Source organism: Megalobrama amblycephala, linkage group LG16 (assembly GCF_018812025.1).
Source record: "Megalobrama amblycephala isolate DHTTF-2021 linkage group LG16, ASM1881202v1, whole genome shotgun sequence".
Classification (NCBI taxonomy): Eukaryota; Metazoa; Chordata; class Actinopteri; order Cypriniformes; family Xenocyprididae; genus Megalobrama; species Megalobrama amblycephala.
In genome coordinates, this window is record NC_063059.1 from 33,866,772 (window position 1) to 33,886,618 (window position 19,847).

Here is a 19,847-nt window from a genome sequence, read left to right on the forward strand (position 1 = left end):
ATTGGCCTATGAAAAAAGCGGAAGTTTAGTATGTTGTTCCGGCAAGTGACAGAATCCCTTGCTTCGCCTCCAATCATGGAGCAATGCTGGCAGCTGTGAGCATTAGTTGCAATAGACATTACTGATCCAACAATCATTCATTTCTCCCAGGACTGAGGTGCCTAGGCCAACCCGGATTACAGCCACGAATAACCTACATGGATCCGCGGTCGTCAAGGTGGATATATCAGGCGCGCGTGTGTATTTTTGAGCTGAAATGCTAAGGATGTGCAACACACCGTAATGAGCCGACCAATTTGCGCTGAAACTACCCAGGAAGGTCAAGGCGTTGTGAACGGGCCGAAGGGTGTCAGGCCGTCTGTACCATTGTGGCACCCTGATAGCCTTGATACACAAACTCGAACTCAAGACACCCCAAAAATTAAGAGGCTATCCGTTACCTAGAGCGGCACTGCTGGGGTCAACTCACTCTCTGATACAAATCTTTACCTCTCATGGTAATATTTGAGAAAATACACGTTTTTAATGGGCAAGAGTGTTTTATGCACGCTTTTGTATTATGTCAGTTTGCATTGCGATATTATTGTTTACTTATGGTGCGTGAAGAATCAGGTTATTTTGGCAATCCTATTACTAATATTCCCCAAACAGATTATCAACAGATAGATTTGGGAAATGTTTTGAAGATGAAAATCTTGGAAATAGCAGATAATTTTATAATTGGGTCATAAAAATTAATAAAATCATAAAAAGTCTTAAAATCTTGGGATTTTCTATTGGTTAACTAATATATATATATATATATATATATATATATATATATATATATATATATATATATATATATATATTAGTATAATTAGTTGTGTCCAACTCTAATATTAAATTTTTCAATTCTAGAAATTATTTAAGTCCTAGAAACTGTAACGCTGACACCAATCTGATCCATCACCAATGTGCTATAAATGTAACCATGAATATTATACTGTCAGTATTAGAGCATCTGCAAGTCTTTAGGTAAACAATGTATTTTTACATTAACTCCCTGCCACAGATGAGTTCACTCAGACGTGGGGCGGGTACCTGGCGACCACAGCCGTGGCAGGATGCAGATAGAGGTGGTGGAGAACCTCTCTCGGATAGTGACTCGGAGGAAGAGGATTTTCCTGATGACTACTCAACTCCCTTGGGCGAATATGTAACTCAGGGTGAGATAATGGTTTTGTTTGGATTGAATTCTTTTGTTATAGAATAATTTTTATTATTTATTTTTAAATTTATGATAGAACATCTTCCTGCTGTTTTATTGCTCTTTGTGTCCTAAATTATAGCACAACAGCTGTATATGCATTGGTGTCCAGAAGATAGATAATCTTGGATTTTTGTTTCATTTGACCCCAACAAAGGGTTTTAGGCTTGTGAAAGACTTACATAAAGCTGTAATGTAACATTTAAAGGTGCAATATGTATGAATTTTTCAGTAAAATATCCAAAAACCACTAGGCCAGTGTTATATATTTTGTTCACTTGAGTACTTACAATATCCCAAATGTTTGCAACTATTTGTAAATCGTGAGAAAATTGCAGTTTTAACCAAGGTTCCGGGACGTGTGAGGAGTCGCCTGTCAATTGCGTCATACCCACGTTACCCTCAGTTTCCAGGTTTATTTTGTAGAAACCATGAAAACACCAAAGACGCTTTAATATATTACACATTTAAATAGACAAGGGAACAACTGTTTTGATATATTTATAGACAGAAAACGAATTATTGTTATATAGATCAACACGTTTAGTCTTATTGTTTAAATCTGATTTTCTTGATTTTTTTTTTTTTTTTTTTTTTTTTTTTTTGCGAGTACCATGCCTCAGAGAAAAACACTATTTTGTGAAGTAGCTAACATAGCATAATCAGATGCAGCTTTATTTTTAGTAACAGTAATACAGCATTTTCTCCATCATACAATACGTTTTCAAATTAATTGCATGCCATTTATCAACACAAGCCATCCAGAATTTAATATGATATTCTAAAATCGATCTATCTTACTGCAGTGTGTAACAGTGTCTCACAGCAGCCGCCGAGCGAACGCACAGAGTAACATTATAACATTTTCAACACACTCAAATATATCTAATATGATAAACAGAGCTGCGTTACCTCATACTCATGACCGGAAAAGCGCAAGCGGTGCCGGCGACTGTGTCATAATAAAAGTTCTGCTGCTCGTGAGGCGTGTGTTGCGCAGTCGCTCCAGCGACCTCGTTCAGCTCCCACAACACTCGGTCTTGCTCTGCTTCATACTACACTAACGTTAATAATCGCATCCATGAACATGAGTTCTTCCCGAGTCATATCCCGATTATTTTTCACCGGCTGTGATGTGAAGACCACATGTCCCAAGATTCCGCGCTCAAACTTGGCGTCATCAAGCTACACCTTTGTTTTGAATAGACCTCTAGCGGACAGAAAATCATACATATTGCACCTTTTAAGAGTGTGCAGTGTGTACTACTTCTGGGGCCACTATTCAAATAAAATAAATTTGTAACGCAAAACAATGAAGTGGTATAGTTTTCATCAATGTGAGAGCATTATGGGGTCGATATGAATTTGTTTCATTTAGCCACCTTTTTTTATCTGCCTTGTTTTCCTCTTTGTCAACTCATTCAGGGTTAAAGCAGTTACTTGATGCTCAGCAGTTGTGTGATGTCACTCTTTTGGTGGAAGGAAAAAAGTTCATGTGTCACAGGTTGGTTTTATGTTTAAGTTTTTCTGATTGTCTTACAAAGGTTGTATTTTTACAAGTAGAATCATTAAAAAAATGGCATACATCTATTGTATCTTACTACACATTAAATAGTATGGCACATTTTGTATGCTGAAACAGTTCTATATGTCTCACATTCCCGTTTACACCTGGGCCTCATTTATAAAGCTTGCGTATGCACAGATTTGATCTTAGAGTGTGTGTATGCTCATGCTCATATTTATAAAAACGATCTTTGATGTGAAAAAAAAAAAAAGTGCTTCGTGCCACATCACTTTGTGATTTTTGGAAATCTAAGCTATTCTTGCAGCTCCATTCTAATTAAAGGATTTGGATGATGACTGTTGATCTTTTATATGTACAACACAGAGAACTGAAACCATTCAGCTCCGCAAGTTCAAGATCATTCGCAATTTATAGATTTCACATGTGAAAGTGAGGTGTACGCTCATTTTCTGTGTGTACGTTCACTCTATGAATCTCACATACATGTGAGAAATGATCATAAGATCAAATTTAGGACTGTTTCTGCGCAACATTTTATAGGCCCCTGGTATTTTAATCCATCTCTTTTGTCCACTTTCAACTACTTCTGTCCTGGTTTCTTCGAGGGGAGGGTCTATGGGCGGGTAAATGTATGGGCTTTTTTTTAGATCTTTATCAAAATAAGCTCTTGCAATTTACATATGAACGCAACAGGAGATGACAGAAAAACACACAGAGAGCAACAGCTTTCCTTTCTGCTCTGATAGCCGCAAGACCACACCGAACGCTGTGAATGCGTGTAAGAAATCAGAAATGGCGAGAGAACATGGTGCTTGGTACATTTTTCATCTACAAACCAAACTTCAGCCGACAGTTTAATCCCATCTGTCTAGCGTGCTTTCCATTTACCCATTAAGTTAGAGAGTAGGTGATTCTTTTGTGGCTGTTCAAAATGCATTCAATCACATTAGATCGAATGCATTCACTGGAAGTGGTCGAAAGTGGACAAGCAATTTATAAACTGTATTTAGCGTCATCCACTTGTGATCCAATCGACCAAAATGCATCTTGATACCAAGTGTAAACAGTTCCTTTGAAATGATAGTGTACATATACAACTGTTCTGTTTTGTTATATGTGAACTGTTTTTCTTTTTTCCAGAGTTCTTTTAGCAGCAGTCAGCCCATATTTCCGTGCCATGTTTACCAGCCCTCTCGTAGAGTCTCGTCTCACTGAGATCCGACTGGAGGAGGTGACACCCTTTGTTATGGAGACAGTTATCCACTTCGTTTATACAGGAGAAGCAGGTCTGAGTCTTGACACAGCAGAGGATTTGTTTGTGGCGGCCAATCGTCTTCAAGTGATGCCCTTGCAGGACCTTTGCTCTAGGTATTATTTAGATTCTGTCTTATTGTGATCCCTCCACCTTGTATCTTGTCTCGCTGATGCTCAGGTTTTTATTCTTCCTGTTTGTTAGATTCCTTTTTGAACACCTGTCTGTGGAGAACTGCCTGGGGATGTACTCTCTGGCTCGTTCACATCATGACCAGCTGCTTCTTCGGGCTTCTTTGAGGTTGGTGGGTCAGCATTTCCCTCGAGTGTCTCGGCAGCGAGATTTCCTGCTGTTGGACCCAGGAACTCTTGGCAGCTTGCTGGAGTCGGATCGATTGGGTGTGGAGTCTGAGACTGAAGTTTATGATGCAGCAAGGCGCTGGGCAGAATACCAGCCTGCTGATCGTTACGTTCACATGCCCAATTTGTTACGCCATTTACGTCCCGGCCTTTTGGGCCCTGAAGAGAACCTCCGAATGAACCAAGAACTTGGGCCTCGAGCCAGTACCGAAGGCATGGGAGGACCTCTGAGGCCTCGTGAAGGCATGTTTGAGAAGAAAATAGTCTGTGTAGATCTTAAGCCGAGGGAGGACGAGTCTTTACAGAAGAGGGACTTCACGGTGGATTGCTTCGACCCTCGTACAGGGAAGTGGGAGAAGCTGGCAGCCTTGGGCTCGTTGCTTTGCCCGGGCTGCACTGCTGTCGGAGGGCGACTGTTTGTGGCAGGCGGCATCCTGCGATCTGGCCAGGTCTCGTCATCTCTGCATGAGTACGATGTTGTGGTAAACCGTTGGATTGCACAGCCATTGATGGCTGAACCACGTGCGATGTTGGGTCTTCTTGGCTGTGGAGGTTTTTTATACGCTCTCGGCGGCTGTAACCGAACAGCATTTCTAGACACATGTGAAAGATTTGACCTTAACGCGCTGACCTGGGCGCCTGGACCTCGTTTGCCGTTGCCGTTGCGCTCTTTCGCTTGCGCTGCCCTTCGCTGTCGGCTCTACTTGCTTGGTGGTACCACGCTGGAGCAGAGCAGGGCTGTGGTGCATGCTGGCGTGCTTATCTACCACACCGTTACAAGGACCTGGAGCCGTGTCGCCCTAGACTCTGGCGCCACCTGCCTGGCTGGAGGAGTAGCAGTACGTGGCGGCGTTTGTGCCGTTGGCGGTTACTTGCGCGATGCCGCCAAGTTCCTCGATGGCAACTACACCCAGGCCGAACCGCTAGATGCCACAGGGCGCGTGCTGTTCTTCCGAGAGGGACGAGGATCTGGATTGGAGCGGGAGGTGGCGGTCGGAGCAGAGCGTGGGGGTGGCGGAAGCGACCGCGCCCCTAGTCCGGTGGTTTTTCCAGGCCTGCCGAGGCGCATCGCTGCTGGAGGTGTGGCTAGATGGAAGCGCAGGATATACGTATTGGGTGGTGAGAACGGATCGAGATTTTACGACAGCGTCTACTGCTGGAAACCTGGCTGGCGAAGCTGGGTCCAAAGACGGGAGAAATTGCCCGGGGATACAGGAGGCGTTAGCCAGTTTGGATGTACCACCCTGAAGTTCCCCAAAAAACACATTTTAGCACGTCTTCGGGCTGCTCAACAGAAACGAGGGAAGGAGAAACGGCCGACCCGGTCATGCAGAGTCATGCGGATTGACAGGGCGAATCAGGGAGTGTGATTTTTCAAAGAGACAAAAGGGCATTTCGGACAAGTTTATGCACCTACTTTTACATCTTTACTCTTGGTTGATGTCTAGATGTTTTGAAATTCATTATTTCATTTCTGCAAGCTGAACGCAAGTTTTCATTTACTAAGTATTGACGGAAAAATAAGCATAATATTTGGGTTTGATTTCAGAATGCTTTGCGCTTAATAAAAAATTGAGCTTAGAAATGGCAATCTTGGAGAATAATAAAACGTTTGAAATCAGAGCAGGTTGTTTGACTCAATGAGTAAAAAGTCATTGAAGTTTATTTGAACCTTTTTGCTTAAAGTCATTCCTGTGAGGCTGAGTGTAGTTTACACGCATTCGAACATCAAGATCGCTTCTCTTACAGCAGTGGATACTACTGTAATGTAAAGGACATTAATATGGGGTCTCTTAAAATGTCTAAGCAGCTTTTAAAATCTTTGTCATTTTAATTTTTTTTGATGACAGTGGCGACAAATTACACTTGTATCAAACCGCTGTTAAGCAACATCATGAGATTTTTTTTTTTTTTTTTTTTTTTTTTTTTCCGTCAACCAGCATTTCTATGTAGTATCCCAAAATTGCTGGATGCAAAAACCACTATGGGAATAAAATATCCATAATGTTCTCAATAAATGTGTACACTTCTTTTGAGATGTTTTTTTTTTTTTTTTTTTTAAACATGCGCATAAACTATGACAGAAATACATTTACAGATTAAATTGTATGATGTGCATTTAAAAGACGTCTTTCCCTTAAAGTCATGTGACTGGATAAATTGCTTGGGTAAAACATGTTGCTCTGGTTATTCTGAAATTTTATCTGGCAAACGATCGCTAGCATACATGAAGTTTTTCAGAGCGTTTTATCTGCGCTCTCTAAACCACAAGTAATTTATTACATTTAATAAAGGAGTGGATTCCCCCATTTCTTTCTTCTTCTTTTTTCTTGCTTTCTTTTTTCTTTTTGGCCAGTCAGGGTTAGCAATGAAAGCATTTTTTTTTTCTTTTAACATTTCTTTTTATTTGTAAATTGTTTTTGCGTTAGTTCATTTTGCGTACAATACATACATTCGTTACTGACATGGAAACATAGAACCCAGATGATAACCGCTAAATGTAATTTTCAATTATATAGCTATTAAAATTTGTGTTGCAAACTCTACTGTATCATAACATCATGAAAAGTTATTCTGAAATGCATTTACAATACATGTCCTAAATTCTTTTTTCAAATGAAATCACGAAATGCAGCGCTGGCTCTTGGACTGACATGTATGTCTTTTAATCTTACATTACTGAACTAACATTGAACAATAATGCAACACAACACGAGTCTTAACATTAACACAGTCCATGTTACAATCCTTCAGTATCATGTGTGACTGATTTTTTTTTTTTTTTTTTTTTTTTTTTTTTTTTACATCTCTGAAGGTTTGAGTTAATCATGACATAGTGATCGATGATTTTCTGCACATCGTTGTAACGCACTGTTCAGCTTGCCCTCGATGAAGTGGATCAGTATATGTATCAGTAGTGCTTTAATGCCATCTTTTGGGTTTAGCTGGTCATCTCATCTGAAATGTTTGAAACATAGAATCGCAATAGAAACCAAATGAATGCTTTTTGTATGATTTCGTTGTTCTTTTTGTCTTACAGTAACATTATTTTCTCAGAGACAAACAGGACTCTGTATTTACATCTGATGTCAAACAGGTCTGTTTGTTTTGAAAGACCTAGAATTGTAAAATATTGAACATTGTTTGAATGGAAAGTCTGTACTCTGGTTTTCATTAAAATAAATTGAACTCAAGTTTTTTATGGCTTGTCTTGCAAATATAGGGGAGTTGTTGTAGCATTTTAAAGCAGTGAAGTAGTGATACTGTCACACACCAAAGTGCAAGATTATTAACCAGACCTTACAATAGTTTTCCCCTCCTCTTTTAGTTATTTCCAAATAAGGTTAGAACTGTACAGTGACTATTAATAAGTGATGTATATTTAAAACCATAAATACCAAACATTACTTTACGTTTTATACATTGGTGTCAAACACAAACAAGAAGAAACGTTATTTTAGTGTTAAATGTACTTAGTAATAACAGTAAATTATGCATAATTACATGCACCTAATGCTATAGCAAATACATGTAAGTTAATATTACTCAAATGTATTACACTGTAACAACAAGGAAATTGTTCTGTTATTTTAAAGAGCCCATATTAATGCTTTCTCATATGCCTTTTATTATGTAATTAAACAATAATTTAAATACTACACTCTTTTGTTTTCTATTGAAAGTACTACAGCATATAAGATGTAAGTTTGATTAACATTTAATGCTTAAAAGTGTTAGTCTTTCCCGAGTGGGTACTAGTAATAAGTTAATTATTGTTGTTGATAATATTCCTTCATCAGCCTTTTTTGCCATGTGGGCAAAGATCATGGATTTTACCCTCAAATCCTGTATGAAGACAATTTTTCTTTGTCGAGTGCTTCATCCGTGGTGTTTGTTTCACATCTTGTCATCTCATAAATGAAATTAGCATTGTGTCTGTCTGCCTACAAAAATGGAGAACACTACAGAGAAACACGTAACCATCAACAATCCAGCTGACATCAGTGTGATTATTGGCTACTTTTTGGTGGTTATTGCAGTAGGAATTTGGGTAGGTGAAAATTTTTTTGTGTTTTAAAGTGCCAGATAGCTGCTAATTGATATGTCTGTTAAAATTACATTTTTTAATTTATGGAGAATGTAGCAAATATTTATTTATTTTCATCTTTTAGTCTACATTTAGGACTAATCGTGGCACCGTAGGCGGCTACTTTCTTGCAGGTCGGACCATGGTGTGGTGGCCTGTGAGTAATAACTTTATTAAAATTAAAAGTTCAATTAAAAACCTGTGTAAATTCTTTAGATTAAATGTTAAAGGGATAGTTCACCCAAAAATGAAAATTTTGTCCAAACCTGCATAAATTTCTTTATTTTGCTGAACACAAAAGATATTTTGAAGAATATGAGTAACAGTTGATGGGTATGGAAGAGGATTAGGGCCAAGCAATAATAAAAAAATAAAACCACCTCGAGATTAAAGTTGTTAAATTTTGAGAAAAAACTCGTTACATTTCGAGATAAAATGTTGAGAATAAAGTTATTAAATTACGAGAAAAAAAGTCGTTAGATTATGAGAACAAATTCGTTAAATTATGAGAAAAAAGTCGAGATAAAATGTTGAGAATAAAGTCATTAAATTACGAGAAAAAAGTTGTTAAATTATGAGAACAAATTCGTAATTTAACGAGTTTATTCTCAACATTTTATTTCTACAGAAGAGGATTAGGGCCAAGCAATAATAAAAAAATAAAACCATCTCGAGATTAAAGTTGTTAAATTTCGAGAAAAAACTCGTTACATTCCGAGAAAAAAGTTGAGATAAAATGTTGAGAATAAACTCGTTAAATTACGAGAAAAAAGTCGTTAATTTACGAGAACAAATTCGTTAAATTATGAGAAAAATGTCGTTAAATTTCGAGAAAAAAGTCGAGATAAAATGTTGAGAATAAAGTCATTAAATTATGAGAAAAAAAGTCGTTAAATTACGAGAACAAATTCGTTAAATTATGAGAAAAATGTTAAATTTCGAGAAAAAAGTTGAGATAAAATGTTGAGAATAAAGTCATTAAATTATGAGAAAAAAAGTCGTTAAATTACGAGAACAAATTCGTTAAATTATGAGAAAAATTTTAAATTTCGAGAAAAAAGTCGAGATAAAATGTTGAGAATAAAGTCATTAAATTAACAAATTTATTCTCGTAATTTAACAAATTTGTTCTCGTAATTTAACGACTTTTTTCTCGTAATTTAATGAGTTTATTCTCGTAATTTAATGACTTTATTCTCAACATTTTATCTCAACGTTTTTCTCGAAATTTAACGAGTTTGTTCTCGTAATTTAACGACTTTTTCTCGTAATTTAACAACTTTATTCTCAACATTGTATCTCAACTTTTTTTTTTGAAATTTAACGACATTTTTCTCATAATTTAACGAATTTTTCTCGTAATTTAACAACTTTATTCTCAACATTGTATCTCAACTTTTTTCTTGAAATTTAATGACATTTTTCTCATAATTTAACGAATTTGTTCTCGAAATTTAACGACTTTATTCTCAACATTTTATCTCAACTTTTTTCTCGAAATTTAACTAAATTTTTCTCATAATTTAACAAATTTGTTCTCGTAATTTAACGACTTTTTTCTCGTAATTTAATGAGTTTATTCTCGTAATTTAATGACTTTATTCTCAACATTTTATCTCGACTTTTTTCTCGAAATTTAACGAGTTCTCGTAATTTAATGACTTTTTCTCGTAACTGAACGACTTTATTCTCAACATTTTATCTCGACTTTTTTCTCGAAATTTAACGAGTTCTCGTAATTTAATGACTTTTTCTCGTAACTGAACGACTTTATTCTCAACATTTTATCTCAACCTTTTTCTCGAAATTTAAAGACATTTTTCTCATAATTTAACGAACTTGTTCTCGTAATTTAATGACTTTTTTTCTCATAATTTAATTGACTTTATTCTCAACATTTTATCTCGACCTTTTTCTCGAAATTTAATGAGTTTTTTCTCGTAATTTAATGAGTTTATTCTCAACATTTTATTTCGACTTTTTTCTCAAAATTTAACGTGTTTTTTCTCAAAATTTAACAACTTTAATCTCGAGATGGTTTTATTTTTTATTATTGCTTGCCCCTAATCCTCTTCCGTATGATGGACTCCATTGTCTTCCATTGTATGGAAAAAAAATGGAAATCAATGGGGCTCATCAACTGTTTGTTTAAACAAAATTTTGCAAAATATCTTCTTTTGTGTTCAACAGAAGAAATTCAGGTTTGGAACAACTTGAGGGTGAGTAAATGATGACAGAAGTTTAATTTTTGGGAGAACTATCCCTTTAAGTCACAGTTTTGTGGCAATACAACTCATATAAAAAAATTATCAATGCTTATTTTCTCTTTTTCCATGTGTTTATTCCCCCTCACATCGCACACGTAGGTGGGAACGTCTCTTTTTGCGAGCAACATTGGCAGCGGCCATTTTGTTGGCCTCGCAGGAACAGCAGCTGCGAGTGGAATAGCCGTCGGGGGTTTTGAGTGGAATGTAAACTGGACATTTTAATAAATAAGAATATTGTCATTGGTGTATTTTGAAAGAGATTCCAATAATTAGTTTTGAATATAAAAAAATTCTTCTGTTTCACAGGCATTATTTATTGTTTTGTTGCTGGGCTGGGTGTTCGTCCCTGTTTATTTAACCGCAGGGGTATGTTCATTTTTCATCATTTTTAGATGACAAATGTTTATTTGAATAATGTAAGTAAAAGACTCTTTTTTTTCGCCCAAAAGGTGATTACAATGCCACAGTACCTCAAGAAAAGATTTGGAGGGAGTAGAATTAGCTTGTATCTCTCTGTCGTTTCACTTTTCCTTTACATCTTCACAAAGATTTCTGTAAGTGTAAAATCAAATCCGGATAATAGAAAAAACGAATGAGCTGTTTTCTTATTTTACACATGTGAAAGGTCACCAATTCACCAGTTTCTCCTCCTCGCTGATTGTAGGTTGACATGTTCTCAGGAGCGGTTTTTATACAGCAGGCTCTTGGCTGGAATATCTATGTTGCAGTGATCGCTCTTCTCTGCATTACAGCACTCTATACTGTCACAGGTAAAATCACCTGCTGATCCATCTCATTTCATTTAGGCCTAAATTTAGCAGACGCCTACATTCAAAGTTTTTATCTACTGTTTCTGCAACAGGAATGCTTATCATCTCTAGAAAAGAATCAGTATTAGACAATGTTGATATTAAATAGCATTTAGGAACAAAATAATCTATTTGAGCTCTGTCCATTTGTTGTGGCCCACAAAATGTCTTGCAAATGACCTCTGTAGGAGGACTGGCTGCGCTGATGTATACAGATACTGTCCAGACTTTGTTATCATTGGTGGAGCCTTTGTCCTCATGGGATTCTGTAAGTATCAACTGCTTGGAATCCATTCATTCTTATTACTTGATGAGAGTTACATACAGCTCCATGCAATGTCATGTTCCTGAGGAAGGACGACAAATGCTCTTCTTAATGGTTGTTTTTTTCTGAGTTAAACATCAACTAAGTTTAAGCACTAAGTTTGACACTGAAAACCACTGTCAACACTTAAATAATCAATTTACTAACACTTACTAATCTTTTTTTTTTTTTTACTTTGCTACATGTACTGAGCCAGACTAACTTCCATATTGTTGGCCTGTTGTTGGTTTGCTTATATTGTTCTCATTTGTAAAAACAGGGCCCACTGTACTGTGTTAAAGGGTTAGTTCAGCCAAAAATGAAATTTCTGTAATTAATTACTAACTCTCATTTCGTTCCAAACCTGTAAGACCTTCATTCATCTTCAGAACACAATATCTTTTGGAAGATATTTTTGATGAAATCTGAGAGGTATCTGAACCACACATAGGCAGCAACATCATTGCACCTTTTGAGGTCCACAAAGGTAGTAAAGACCTTGTTAAAATAGTCAATGTGACTACAGTGGTTCAAGGATTAGTTCACTTTCAAATTCAAATTTCCTGATAATTTACTCACCCCCATGACATCCAAGATGTTCATGTCCTTCTTTCTTCAGTCGAAAAGAAATTAAGGTTTTTGATGTAAACATTCCAGGATTATTCTCCTTATAGTGGACTTCAATGGACTCCAAACAATTCAAGGTCAAAATTACAGTTTCAGTGCAGCTTCAAAGGGCTTTAAACGATACCAGACGAGAAATAAGGGTCTTATCTAGAGAAATCATCGCTCATTTTCCAAAAAAAAATTAAAATTATATGCGTTTTAACCACAAACGCTCATCTTGAGCTAGCGCTCTCTTCTTCATCTTCTCTATTTGAATTCCGGCAGTGTAGACGCTGCTAAGTGTATTACTGCCCTCCACAGGTCAAAGTTTGAAATAATTGTTATATACTTGCACAAGCATATTGTATATGAGAATTTAGTTCAAACTTTGATCTGTGGAGGGCAGTAATACACTTAGCAGTGTCTACACTGCCGGAATTCTACTAGAGAAGAAGAAGAGAGCTAGTTCAAGACAAGCGTTTAATGTTACAACGTATATCATTTAAAAAAAAAAATTTAGAAAATGACCGATCATTTCGCTTCTTCCTCATCTGGGATCGTGTAGAGCGCTTTGAAGCAGCACTGAAACTGTAATTTTGACCTTCAACCATTTGGAGTCCATTGAAGTCCACTATAAGGAGAATAATCCTGGAATGTTTACATCAAAAACCTTAATTTCTTTTCGACTGAAGAAAGAAGGACATGAACATCTTGGATGTCATGGGGGTGAGTAAATTATCAGGAAATTTGAATTTGAAAGTGAACTAATCCTTTCAAACGTAATGTTATGAAGCTACGAGAATACATTTTGTGTGCAAAAACAAAACAAAAATAACGACTTTATTTGACAATTTGAACTATTGTCATACGCAGTTGATGTTGTGAACGCAGTGCGGGCTTCGTGTTCTACGTCCGACCGCTGGCTCAGTATTGACCGGCTCCTGCTTCAGCATCATCCGCATGCGTCGTGGTGTTTAAAAGTACAACTTTGGGCAATAGTGATTTTTTTTGCGTTTTTGTGGGGCGATCGAGATTACTACTACGGGGTAAAAGGAACGTGATCGCGGGGCCCCCTACTGGAGATTTGATAACTATATCTGAATCAGCGTATTGAATCATGATTCAGATCGCGTGTCAAACTGCCAACGGCTGAAATCATGTGACTTTGGCGCTCCGAACCGCTGATTCGATACACTGATTCATTTATGCTCCGGCCATCACTAAATAAGTCCTTATTTTGTTTTTTTGGCGCTCCAAAAATATTCTCGTCTCTTTATAATATTAATATTGAACCACTGTACTCACATGAACTGATTTAAATATGTTTTTAGTACCTTTATGGATCTTGAGAGAGGAAGTGTCATTGCTCCCTATGCAGGCCTCACTGAGGCATCGGATTTCAACTAAAATATCTTAATTTGTGTTCTGAAGATGAACGAAGTCGGGTGTGGAACGTTATGAGGATAAGTAATAAATGACAAAATTTTCATTTTTGGGTGAACTAACCCTTTAAGAGACATAACATAACATTCAGAGAACTATTAGTTAATTAAGCAGAGCAGTCAAACCATCAAATCAGAGGTATAATGTTCAAAAAACAAGTGAGTTTTGATTAATGATTTAAATTTAGAGATATTATTAACACAATTGAGCGGGGGAGAAAATTCTAGAGTTTGTGTGCGCTCGCACTGAATGATCTGCCCCACATTGAAGAGAGGCGATGCCGAGGGACAACGAGAAGGCCAGAGTCAGAGGAACGTAGTGAGCGAGTCGGGGTGTAGGGGATGAGCATTACAAAGATAAGGGGGAGCCAAGCCATGCAAATATTTAAAAGCGAGCAAGAGAATTTTGAATTTAATACTGTAAGCAACTGGAAGCCAGTGGAGATCATACAAAATTGGGGTGATATGAGCAGAACGCTTGGTATGGGTGAGTATTCTAGCATCTTTCTCCATAAGTTTTAATTAACGCTTTAAATCGACAGCCCTAATATTTATAGGCATACACACACTTATGTAAGCAGTATCAATAAAGCTACTGACTGACTTTTGTTTTGTCCCCTACTTGTCAACAGCCTTCTATGAAGTTGGAGGTTACAACGCCTTACTGGAGAAGTATAGTTTATCTTTACCATCTCAGAGGATTTCCCTTGACCCTCAGAGGTATAATATCTCTGAACAATGTTACACTCCACGAGAGGATGCCTTTCATTTGCTCAGGGATCCCACGACTGGGGACTTGCCATGGCCGGGTGTGTTATTTGGCATCGCAATTATTGGTAGCTGGTACTGGTGTACTGATCAGGTGAGGACAGAGTATTTTAGGGATAAAGAATTCTAAATATATAACACTGTCTTCTTTGCTAAATTTTTTTTTTCACTTTACATGTTGTATTCTGCAGGTAATTGTGCAACGCTGTTTGGCTGCCCGCACTCTGACGCATGTAAAGGCAGGATGTATATTGTGTGGGTACCTGAAACTGCTCCCTATGTTCCTCATGGTGTTTCCAGGCATGATCAGCAGAGTGCTTTACCCTGGTATGTATTTTAATAGTATAAGCATATTTAATACCACATGTCTTTATAATTACAATTTTGGTCAGAGAATACCAACAATAAAAAATGAAAATTTTCAGATGAAGTAGGCTGTGTGGAGCCAAGCATCTGTAACAAAGTCTGTGGCACAGAGGTCGGCTGCTCCAACATTGCCTACCCCAAACTAGTGGTTTCTGTAATGCCAACAGGTGATTTAATTATAATCCTTTATACCTTTACAAAGTTTAATTTAATTTAAAAGTAGTTCGGGTTGCACTTTTTAATCCTCAATCCTATTGCCTTTAATCAATCCTTAAACAGGTCTCAGAGGTTTAATGCTGGCAGTTATGTTAGCAGCTCTCATGAGCTCACTAGCATCCATCTTCAACAGCAGTAGCACCTTGTTCACCATGGACATTTGGACTCGTATCCGGCCTCAAGCTAGAGATAAAGAGCTTATGGTTGTTGGAAGGTTTGGATCCATTCAATTTATATGTATAATCACACTAATTAGGTCTGCCTGTGTGTCAATTTATACTGTTTTCAAATTATATAGTGCAAATTACATCAATACCAATTCTTGTTCCAATTCCTAGTTCTTAAAGGGATAGTTCACCCAAAAATTAAAATTCTGTCATCATTTACTCACCCTCAGGTTGTTCCAAACCTGCATGAGTTTCTTTGTTCTGTTGAACACAAAGGAAGATGTTTTAAAGAATGTGGGAAATTGAACAGTTCTGGGGCACCATTGACTTCCATAGTACTTTTTTTTCCTACTATGGAAGTCAATGTTGCCCCAAAGTGGCCTGGTTACAAACCTTCTGCAAAATATTTGTGTTTGGAACAACTAGATGGTGAGTAAATGATGATGGAATTTAAATTTTTGGGTGAACTATCCCTTTAACAATACAATTAGTAATTATTTTGAGGAATTGTGAAGAAACAATGTTCGGAAAATAATTACAATTTCCACATCAATTGCATCAAGCAACTTTGCTATCTTTGTTATCTCCTCAACACTCTCATTGCAATTCATAACTATTTTATGTTTTGGCAAATTTGTGGTGAATTCTGCTTCTGCTTACATCTCATTGACAGTTGGGTTTAAGGCCGGACCTTCATGATTCCTTTTTTTTTTTTCCCCAAAACAAAGTTTCCTAAGAATTTTCCACCAATTTGCCAAAGCATAAAATAGAAACGTTCTCTTGTATGATTGGGTCAGTTATCTCTTGTAACCAAGGAACCTACAAAAATAAGATCTAGTTTGTGATCACTCCCAAACCTTCTCCTAAATTCCAACAAATATGGAAACTACTAAAAAGGACAGGAAAAATATTAATTATTATAATTTAAAGCTGCTGTCCGTCACTTTTTTTTTTGGTTAAAAACGATCCAAAATCAATATTTGAGCAAGTACATAACCAGTGAATGTGAAAACTATCTCCTTACCTTAGCCCGATTCACAACGGTTAGCTATAATAATGTTTTATAATTCAAATGGTACTGGTGGGTTTCCGCGGGAAATTCAAGCATGTAGCTGTTCATCTTTGCATCATTACGTCACATCTGTAAACAGAAAGAAAGGAGTCCCAGCTAGTAGGCTATATCATGTGAGGATGCTGCAGGCGGCGGATCATTTATAGCCTTTTCTCACAGCAGCTGCAATAATTAAACTTATCATTTTGATGGCGGATTGTAATCCAGAAAGGATTACTGTAGTCAAAAACAAAAGACTTCGGACTGCGGAATGGCTACAGAGATTGAAATCTACAGGTAACACACTAAATACACATAGTCACGCAATGCTGATGTTGTTAACATTAACAAAACAACAAAGTATAACAATAATAATAATTTGCATGGTTTGATGTGATCCAAGATAAGCGATCGTTAGATTTAATCAGCGTGATTTATTGTAATGCTTTTTTTCTCAGTTGGTCAGAACAAAAGTGGCAGACATTGTTCATTTTCCGGAAAATTCTTATGTTGGTCATACTTCCAAGATGTAGAATCTGTGATTCTGAAGTACAGTATCCACACCGATGTAGCGACTGACAGCAAACATTAGATTCATCCTCGCTGAGGAGTCTTGCCGATGCACAACCCACGTAAAGATGATAATTCCGCAAATAACTGCAATTGCATGTTTCAAACAGAGGTGGCGACAAAAAAGGCAAAACTTACGGACTGCAGCTTTAATATTACTCAAATAATTAGTAGTGATCGACCGATGTATCGGTTTACCGATATTTTTCCGATATTTAAGCATTTTTCCATAATCGGGTATCGGTTTTGTAATATCGGATTCGCCGATTTACGGCGCCATCTTGTGGCCGTTTTGAGACTTCCTCCGTCTGAGGAGATCAGTCAACAACAACTCAGTGCACAGGTAAAGTATATGTTCTACTTGGTTTGCTTTAATTAATCAACTTTATTTAACATAACAGACAAGCACAAATGAGATCTGAGACATAAATTCCTGATATAGTTAATTTATGCAGCTTGTTTCTAAACAATTGAGACGAACTCATTGAGTCACGTAGTGTAATTCGTCATGTCCTGCCCCAATAAAGACGTAACTTTACATGAATTAAATAAAACAGACATGAATGAGTGCATGTTGAAAATAAAAGCGCTGAATTTAATTCAATATCTGTTGTATTTGCTCACCATTAGTCTAGAAGAAAAAGTTCGTTCATATTGCTTAGCAATTGACGGATGATCAGGAGGATTAAGCACGGTCACTGAATGAAACTTTTGACAAGATTATCTTGTTTAAACACCCTAGATTATATTATCATTTACTACATAACAATTATTTCGCTAATACACATATAAATATAGCCTACCGCTTTGTGGAAATTAATTATCTCCATGCGCGATCGCGGTTGATTAAGTTATAGTCAAACAGCACTTTGTCAGTTGGCATTTCATGATTTAACGTTAGATTAAATTTAGATCATAAAATGCCAACTGACAAGTGCTGTTTAACTTTATTAGATTATATAATCATTTGATTTACTACATAACCATTATTTAGTTAATACAAATCTAAATAAATGCAGCTCTGTGGAAATTATTTAGTATCTCCACACGCGATCGCGGTTGAGTAGCCCAATTTATAGTTTTGTGTAAATGCATAGATAAGTTACAGCACTTTGTCAGAAAGCATTTCATGATCTAGACCGACAAAACATAATAATTAATAACACTTGTTGGAAAATGCAATGATGTATGCTGTTTTATTTGTTACTTTCCTGATAATGTTATATATTCCAGCTAATATTATTCAGTAAAGTTTTTTTTTTTTTTTTGTATGCAAGGAGGGAGTGATTGTTATAAATAAAATGGTTTGTTCAGCTCATTTGTGTTGTAATAATTGTCAAAAACAGAAGTATAACAGTAAATAAATATCGGTTCTGCATATCGGTTATCGGGTACATAAACCGATAACCGATAAACCGACATGCAAATAATCGGTATCGGTATCGGTTATAAAAAATCAATATCGGTCGATCACTAATAATTAGTTACTATATTTATTGTACTTGCGGTTCAACCTTAATGTCATAACATTTGCATTTCTTTCTACGATTTTCATGGCCTGAACACATGTATTAACTTCTGTAACAGGGTGTGGATACTCTGCATTGTCGCTATTAGCATTTGCTGGATCCCAGTTGTCCAGGCAGCCCAGAGTGGTCAGCTGTTTGATTATATTCAATCTGTGACTAGTTACTTAGCTCCACCTATTGCAGCAGTCTTCTTCCTTGCCATTTTTGTGAAGAGAGTCAATGAGTCAGTAAGTGTCTGCTTTGTACATATTTAGTCTTCATTTAATGTAACGTCACATGCCTACAACACAAATTTACCAAAAGCTTGCATCCTCACCTTTCGTTCCTTAGGGGGCTTTCTGGGGCTTGATGGGAGGACTGGTTATGGGTCTGTGTCGCATGGTACCCGAGTATGCATATGGCTCAGGAAGCTGCCTCTTTCCATCCACCTGTCCAAAACTTATATGTGGAGTTCATTACCTTTACTTTGCAATGCTGCTCTTCTTCTGCACCATTATTCTAGTGCTGTTTGTAAGCTACAACACCCCACCCATAGAGGACAAACATGTAAGTTGTTTTATCAACTGCTGAAGAAGCTTAAAACACTTCTATTTATTATTAATAACATTTACCTTGCCCTCTTTGCCAAGCTCCATCGCCTTGTCTTTACCTTACGCCATTCTAAAGAAGAAAGGGTCGATCTGGACCAGGAAGAGCAGGAACGAGGAAGGAAAGCACGAAGAGACGCAGATGAAAAGGAGAAGGTCGTAACTGATGAGGATCAAAGTAAGATGACATGTTGCTTCATTTATTTTACAGAAATTATTAACATTTGTTGATAAAATGTATATTTTTAGGTCAGGGGTATCCAACCCTTGTCCTTTATTTATTATTATTAATATATTTTTAATTCTCTACTCTCTGCCATAGTTGAACCTGGTGACCGATCTATAATGATGAAGATTATTGGCTGGTTTTGTGGCATAAGTGATGCTCAGGCTCCAGAGCCTACAGAAGAGGAAGTGGCAGAAGCATCAAAACAATTACCTGACATAAGTGAAGAACCACTGTGGAAGTATTTAGTCAATGCTAATGCGCTAATAATGATGTCTGTGGCTGTTTATTTTTGGGGATACTATGCATGAGGAGGAAATCCTGACCATAAGACATAAATCAGTGTTTCCCTACCCTGGTCTTAGAAGGGCTTTTCACACTGCGCTTAAAGGGTTAGTTCACCCAAAAATGAAAATTCTGTCATTAATTACTCACCCTCATGCTGTTCCACACCCATAAGACCT

At 37.0% G+C, this 19,847-nt stretch overlaps 2 protein-coding genes across 3 annotated transcripts; both read left to right on the plus strand.

Moving 5' to 3' along the window:
• Positions 1–15: 15 nt before the first annotated feature.
• On the plus strand, positions 16–7,582 carry si:dkey-260j18.2 (uncharacterized protein LOC325231 homolog). Of its 2 annotated transcripts, none has more exons than XM_048160854.1 (5): positions 16–497; positions 1,055–1,208; positions 2,675–2,753; positions 3,918–4,145; positions 4,234–7,582. In XM_048160854.1, exons 1-5 carry the CDS (start codon positions 495–497, stop codon positions 5,756–5,758), a joined length of 1,989 nt encoding a protein of 662 aa, XP_048016811.1. In that variant the 5' UTR covers positions 16–494; the 3' UTR covers positions 5,759–7,582. The 2 variants fall into 2 exon arrangements, with proteins under 2 accessions (XP_048016811.1, XP_048016812.1); XM_048160855.1 differs by having other exon boundaries at positions 16–217.
• A 154-nt stretch (positions 7,583–7,736) lies between these two features.
• slc5a2 (solute carrier family 5 member 2) lies at positions 7,737–19,847 on the plus strand. The gene is given in 16 exon segments (XM_048160856.1): positions 7,737–8,439; positions 8,561–8,632; positions 10,842–10,946; positions 11,049–11,108; positions 11,192–11,296; positions 11,407–11,512; positions 11,740–11,775; positions 11,778–11,819; positions 14,536–14,765; positions 14,863–14,998; positions 15,097–15,204; positions 15,317–15,467; positions 18,629–18,797; positions 18,901–19,116; positions 19,200–19,335; positions 19,480–19,847. Coding segments are annotated over 16 exon segments (1,986 nt in total). The 5' UTR covers positions 7,737–8,340; the 3' UTR covers positions 19,695–19,847.

Excerpts from the sequence above, each read along its gene's own strand:
- si:dkey-260j18.2 (XM_048160854.1), top strand. Across the intron at positions 1,209-2,674 it reads GGGCGAATATGTAACTCAGG|GGTTAAAGCAGTTACTTGAT; the intron begins GTGAGATAATGG and ends CAACTCATTCAG. Across the intron at positions 4,146-4,233 it reads TTGCAGGACCTTTGCTCTAG|ATTCCTTTTTGAACACCTGT; the intron begins GTATTATTTAGA and ends CCTGTTTGTTAG.